The sequence below is a fragment of the Poecilia latipinna genome, unplaced genomic scaffold, assembly GCF_001443285.1.
Source record: "Poecilia latipinna isolate Pla-1442-1.1 unplaced genomic scaffold, P_latipinna-1.0 Scaffold2366, whole genome shotgun sequence".
NCBI lineage: Eukaryota > Metazoa > Chordata > Actinopteri > Cyprinodontiformes > Poeciliidae > Poecilia > Poecilia latipinna.
The window spans coordinates 22161-29036 of NW_015114982.1; the positions used below are offsets into that span (position 1 = coordinate 22161).

Genomic DNA, 6876 nt, shown 5'->3' on the forward strand with positions numbered 1-6876 from the left:
TAAAGGAAGAAAAGTTATTAAAGGGGTGTTTCATCCCAAATTTTTGAGTGCAACATATGCCTAGCAGATAAATTCAACTGCAGGATTTAAAAGAAATTAAAATAGGAGTACGTTTAACATTTACTGGAAACTAAAAGAACAAAACATTCAGCTTAACTGACAATACGGGTCTAGTAAAGGAACAATTCAGTCGATGGATTGAGGCTGCAAATTTTCAAAAAATAATACTCAGTTTTTTTCTCAGAGGAACTGACAGCTTAAATGCGGGACCTGGGAGTAGCCCGGTACTCTGAGGATAGCATTACATTACATCTGTGATTTGTTCAACAAATCTTATTTTCTTTATTAGATGCAATGCGGAAACCATTTAGCCGAGGACAGTTTGTGTTCATTCTTGGCTCTCAGTTACCATAAACAGAGCTGTAAACAACCCCAACTTGGACAACTGCACATGCTTCTCACTCACACATCACTGAAGTATTACAGCATGGAAAAGTTTAGACACCACAGACTAAACCTTTAATGAATGGTTAAGAGAACCAAATAAAGGACAAAGGTCACAAGTTAAAGATGAAAAATACCTACCTCAATAGTTAGAGCCTCGGTTTTGCTATATGAAATCAAATCTACTTCCATGCAAAGCACAGACAAAATATAACAAAGGATGGAAAACATCTTAGGTTAATCTCTCAAAGATCGTTTTGTTCCATCAACATGTTCTTGGCCGTCTTTGAAAAATAATTAATTCTTCAAAGAAGAAAATCCTGCAGGATTTTAATTTAAGATCTTTTTCAAACTGTCACAGGGGAATAGAGACTGATTCAGTTATTTACTGACACTGTTTTCCCATTTCCCACTAATGCTGCTGTAACTAACATCTGTTTTATTTGGATCTAAGCATAAAAAAATGAAGGCCATTTTCATTTTAAGATTTTGTTTTTTAACCTAGCCTGGTTTAAACGACGATTGAATTGAGTGTGCTGCTGTTTCAGATGCTCAATAAGGCATCTGATAAGGATAACTTGCATTAAGGCACATATTTAATGCACTATTTAAATCCATGGCAGATGTGTAGTGATGTAAATTGTGGTATTAAAGTATTGAAAGCTAAACAGCATCCATTATAAAAAAATATAAAAAAGTGCCAGGATTAGATTCTGGTAAACAGATTTTGTTGCCTATATTCCCCTAAAGATATTTACAAAAATATATCATCATTTACATCTTGCTTTAGAATAGATATACTTAATGTGTAGTTAAAGTTATTTTTGATTTGACACTCACCAGCCAGGAAAAGATTAACATACTGGTTTCCTCCCAGATTCACTGAACCCAGAGAGAAGACATAGTAGCCCAAGCTGCCGATGAACCAGATGGCCCACACTGTGCAGGTACGGCCTGCCATCCTCCAGCTGCAAAACAGATCCAGGATGGATAGCTTCTTCTCAGGTTGTGCGGGCCTCTCCTCCTCCTCCTTCTCTAGCAGTGTTTTGCCATTCTCCGACTTCATTGGCTCCAGCAGATCCTCCGCCTTGAGTCGGCACTCAAGTCCATTGAATCGGGCTATTGTGTCCAGCAGGGCCTGAACCTCTTGGTAACGGCCCTTGGCCATTAAATAGAAAGGCGTCTCTGGGAACTTCCAGCAAAACAGCAGAAAGGGTGAGGTGCATATGGAGAGGATGATCTGGTAGATCCACCAGACTCGGACTAGGTAACCCGTCAGAGCCACCACCATGATGCCGACTGCAAAGGCCGCATGGATGTGCATGGAGGTCCACGTACGCACCTTGCTGCCAGTGAACTCTGTCACATACACGAATACAACAACCAGGTAGCCACTGGACGCCTGTCAACAGCAACGAGGAACAAAGAAAGAAGACTAACATTACAGGAGAAATCATTTGTGCAATGATTACAGTACAGAAGTTGCAGAGTTAAATGGCTTTTATGGGTTCTTTGTGTTACTACTGTGGGCACCGAATGCAAATCGTCCGCTTGTGTTTAAATGGGGCTTGTCTTCCTTTTCAGACCACATACTTAAACTCTTTGAAGTTTTACTGCCATACAACATTGCCAACATAAAAACAGTACAACAAAAGCTCTGCGTTTAAAATGGGTGCAACGCAAGTATCCATAAAGACTCATATCTTCCCTAAATCGCCAAACATTTGTCACCACAAGTGACTGTTTTCTTTGCCATATTAAGTAAATCCCTCCGTAACACACTGTCTTAATAATTTAAAACTGTGCGGTGAGGATTCAAAGCTGAGCTTCATGGCTTCAAAGCTGCGCAGTTACAGTTGGTAAGTTGGGACTATCTGATCGCCTGATTCTGTGTGAAAAACAACAGCTGTTGCCGATGAGGAAAGGGGGGTTGGAAAAAGATGGTGGAGAATAAAATTACCAAAGATTTCCTTTCAGCACAACTTACAAACCATATGTTTCTCAGCCTATAATGTCTATGATTTATTTTTTCTCTTGTGAACATGTTTTTAATGTTAAATGATTTCCTGCAAATTGGAGACATTTTAACATGTACAACTCTGAAAAACTTTACCTAAAATAATAGGCCACATAAATACGTAAATTAAAAAAGAAAAAAATCATATTTTTTTTTTTTACATATAGGAGTTTTCTTCATAAACAGAAAAAAGAATCCTGATCTTAGTGGGAAAATAACAAGTCTGCCAGTTTCTTTTTTTTTTTTTTCCTTTTGCTCATTTGGTAGCCTATATAAGTTATTGTGCTCCCTTGCTGTAAGGTCCTACATTGATACTGCCAAGTGCTAAGAAAGCATATATAAGATAAAGTAGGTTTAAGACTGATTAAAGTTATCAAATGGTGTGTTTGTGATTTATTCATTTTAAATTTCAGTGTCCAGTTGTAGCTTCGACGGAGACCTGCAAAAGTACTGTGAGCTCTTAACTTCTTTCATATTTTCTCTAATCAGTACACAGTGGAAGAAAAAGGATCTATGGTTTACCAACTTCTTGTGTGTGTATTTTAATTTGTACTCCTTACTCTGACACCATAAATAAAATCTTGTGTAACCAGTTGCCTTCAAAAGTCACTTTATTAGTAGAAAGAGGTTACTTTTGTTTAACTTATTCTGAGTAGAGGCGGCTATTCCGTCACAGTCTCAGATGTGTGTTGAAGAAAACCAATAAACAGGCACCAGATGTTAAAAAAAAAAAGGTAAAACGGATCAGGTGTTGTGTACGTCCTTGAGGAATAAGAAACACATCAAACAGAAATAATGTGATAATGTGGCATATAATATTACAAATCAATCTAATAGCAGCACCGCCAAGCCAACATCTGTCTTGCTTGTTTCCCCATGAGTTCTCTTGAGCAACGAAAAGCCAATATTGTGTTTACTTTTGTGTTCCTGGCTTCCTTTATCTTGGATCACCACACCTGAATTTTCCCTCTGTGGAGCAAGAAAAGGATTTTCCCATTTCCTCCAGTATTACTTTGGACACAGTGTGGCAGAAGTGAAAGTTCCTTCTTAGATCTTCGTCTAAAGTTTAAGAGGCTTTATTGTTATTATTATTATTATTATTATTATTATTATTATTATTAGTAGTAGTAGTAGTAGTAGTAGTAGTAGTAGTAGTATTATGATTATTATATTTCATTCCAAAGATTAGCAAGATATTTAGAGTTTTTTTGATGCAGATATTTGCAGACTTTTTTTTTTTTTTTTGGGGGGTGACAAAAAATATTTTCAATACCATGGTAAATAGGCAGTTTCAGCCTAAGAAAATGTCCAAAATTTAATTAAATGCCCCATTAAAATGTGTCAGAGGCATACAGTTTAAGGATTCGCAAATTTTATGGCAGTATTAAAATACACTGACCCTTGAGTTCTCTTCTTTCTTTTGCTCAAGTTTGTTAAAATAAAAAAAAAACAACATCACTCCACTCTTTCAATTGTCTTGTTAATAAAGTTGATACATTCACATGAGCGGAAAGAACTAATTGTTAAAGTAGCTCAGTGTCAGTCTGGATTTTGCAGTAAGAAACAGTTTCTAGTAAATGGTAGAGTTGGAAATTTAAGAGTTATTTCAAATACCAAACAATAAAGGATTAGTAATTCTAAACAAACCTTGACCTCACCATGGCCAGCAGAAAGCGAAGCACCACAAAGAAGTAGTAGTTCAGAGAGAATGCCACGGCCACCCCAAGTGCAAACTGACACACGCTTGTGATCATCAGAATTTTCACACGACCAATTCTGTTGAAAAGACAGCCATGGATAGAGTGCAAAGAGGCAGGGGAAGACGGACATGGACAGAGAAACAGAGGAAGAGGTTTCATGTTTAGGTCAGACTTGTAACAAAACATCAAGGAATTCTTTGGTTGCAACACCTGGTAGACTAATTTAAGGCTTTTTGATGGAGTTATCATTACTAAACGATGATAACTCAATTGTTTCATGTAGTATATTATTGACATCATTATCTCCTGCTTTGCTGGAGAAGCTTGACAATCACCCATTCATTTAAGGCAGGTGTTCAGCAGTAGGGAAATAGCTAACACATGCAGAGCAGTGGGCCCTGAGGACAAGGGTTGGGGATCCCTGGTCTATTGCACTACATTTCAAAATTTGCACATAATTTTACTGCACCACCAGTATGCAATATAGTGGAGATTAAATAATGTCAGAATTTAAAAGATGGAGTTTCTGAGAATGGCTAAAGTAAATCTGGAGTTTGTGTTCCCTTTAATGGAGTTCATGCTTTCCTCTCTGTCAGTAACATCTGAAAGTTCAATGAAAACCATGAGGACAAAATAAGACAGACGTGGGAAATGAAAAGTGTTGATGCTGTGTTTTCCAGCATGGAACGCAAGAGAAATATGTAAAGGCAGATGTCTATGTCAGCTTTACCAGATATCCAGTCTGTAAATACACAAATATAAAGTTTGTATTTCATTTTATTTAAACAAAAAAATCTGTTTTGCAGGTTTATGGCAAGGTTGGAAAACTTTAACCATGTCCATAATTTAAATTTACACATGCAAGTCCAGATGCTATGTCAAGAAATAATGTTTTATCAACTACTAATGTTTAATCGGTATAAAATGACCTTTCCAAGAAAATAATATGTCATCTGCCAGTGTAGACCCTTTTGAATGATTGGTAGAATCCATGCCAAGCATGCTCTCCTATAAATGCTGACCAGCCAAGTCTCAGCTGTTAAGCCATGTCAATTTATCCATCTGAGCTCTCCCAGTGTTGCTTCAGAGAGTTTGAGAGGGCGCACCCAATGCCAAGTTTGAAAGTGATCATAGTTTAGTGGGGTCTAAAAGAGAAATCAGCTGTTACACTGTTTAAAAATAGTCTTGATGTGGAGGATATATTTGAAACAACTGCCAACATGCAAGCATATCTTTTCTTTAAGATGTGAACATTTCATAATTAGTTGTCATATGTTTTTCACAGCTGTAATTCTGATTAAAAAATAAATTAATTAATTAAATAAAATAAAAATAAAAACAATAATAAAAACAGAATTATAATTCACAATAAAATGCTTTGATTTCTTTCTTGTTCCATTCTGGAACCGCTGCTTACCTGTCAGCAATGTCCCCAAACAGCAGCGCTCCAACCAGCACTCCAAGCATGAAAGTTGGCTGGCACAGCTTGGCCAGCCACTCCTTTTCACACACCAAGTCCCAGTCTGTCACAATGCTACTATGAACTTCGGTGTGGTCGTAAACAAAGTTCCCACTGCAGTCTTTCATAGTTTTGTTGCCATAATAATCATATGTAAAGTCCTGGGGGTTGATGCGCAGGGCGGAGCGGCATCGGCTGAGTTCCCATTGCTCCCCCTCGGATGTTCGGACCACCAAAGGCCCACCAGCTGGCTTGATGATTGGAAAGACACTTTCCAGACTGGATCCAGTTATATTACCATACAGGACGTCAGTGATGTTGCCTGGCACGCTGCACACAAAGTTTGGAGTCTCGACCAGAAAGACCGAGGCAAGGTAGTGGATTCCACATGATGTGGCCTGGAAGACAGCAGCGAAATACAGACAAGCCTGGAACCTGGAGAGGAGTTAAAATATAAATGGTTAGAAAGGGGAAATCATTCTGGTATGTTTAATATACATCTCTGACTCCTAATGATTGTCGGTGTACCTTTCTAAGGAGACAGTGCACTGAATAAAAACAACCTGTTACAAAAGTATTCATACTGCTTGAACTATCTCAGAGGTTTTCACATTACACTTTTTTCACAGCCCAATATGAAAAAAATGCATAGTAGCGTTCTTTCTGTTCTTGATTTTTACAAACATATATCTTCAAAACATCGCTCATATGTGGCTTGAGCCCTTTGCTCTGATACCCCTAACTACAGCCAAATGCAACCAATTGTTTCCAATAATCAACTAGTCAGAAAATAGTGTTTTTGGTACTATTTTGCAAAGAATACTTTAAGTATGATTTACTTTTATGTTTAACATGAAATTGGCTCAGAAGTGCTGAAAACAAATGTACACCACAATCTGTGATTGTAACTTGACAAATGGTGGAAAGGTAAGTTGGGTACGTATGAATACTTTCTCAGTGCACTTTATTGACCAGCCAAAATATAGAAATAATTTCAAACTGACCCTTTACATATACACTGCTCAAAAAAATAAAGGGAACACTCAAATAACATCCTAGATCTGAATGAATGAAATATTCTCATTGAATACTTTGTTCTGTACAAAGCTCAATGTGCTGACAACAAAATCACACAAAAATCATCAATGGAAATCAAATTTATTAACCAATGGAGGCCTGGATTTGGAGCCACACACAAAATTAAAGTGAAATGTTCCCTTTATTTTTGATATATATATATATATATATATATATAT

At 37.2% G+C, this 6876-nt stretch overlaps 1 protein-coding gene across 2 annotated transcripts in view; it reads right to left on the reverse strand.

The window, feature by feature from the left end:
• The window catches only part of slc22a16 (solute carrier family 22 member 16), a 21426-nt gene that overhangs the window by 11088 nt on the left and 3462 nt on the right, over positions 1-6876 (reverse strand). For both annotated transcript variants that reach the window (XR_001422411.1, XM_015019058.1), the window contains exons 2-4: positions 5579-6055; positions 4120-4237; positions 1285-1846 (exon numbers count right to left, since the gene is read on the reverse strand). Coding sequence is in view for 1 of the 2 variants with exons in the window: in XM_015019058.1 (XP_014874544.1) it covers positions 1285-1846; positions 4120-4237; positions 5579-6055 (1157 nt within the window). In the remaining variant the exon portion in view is untranslated. The remainder of the gene's footprint in view (positions 1-1284; positions 1847-4119; positions 4238-5578; positions 6056-6876) is intronic.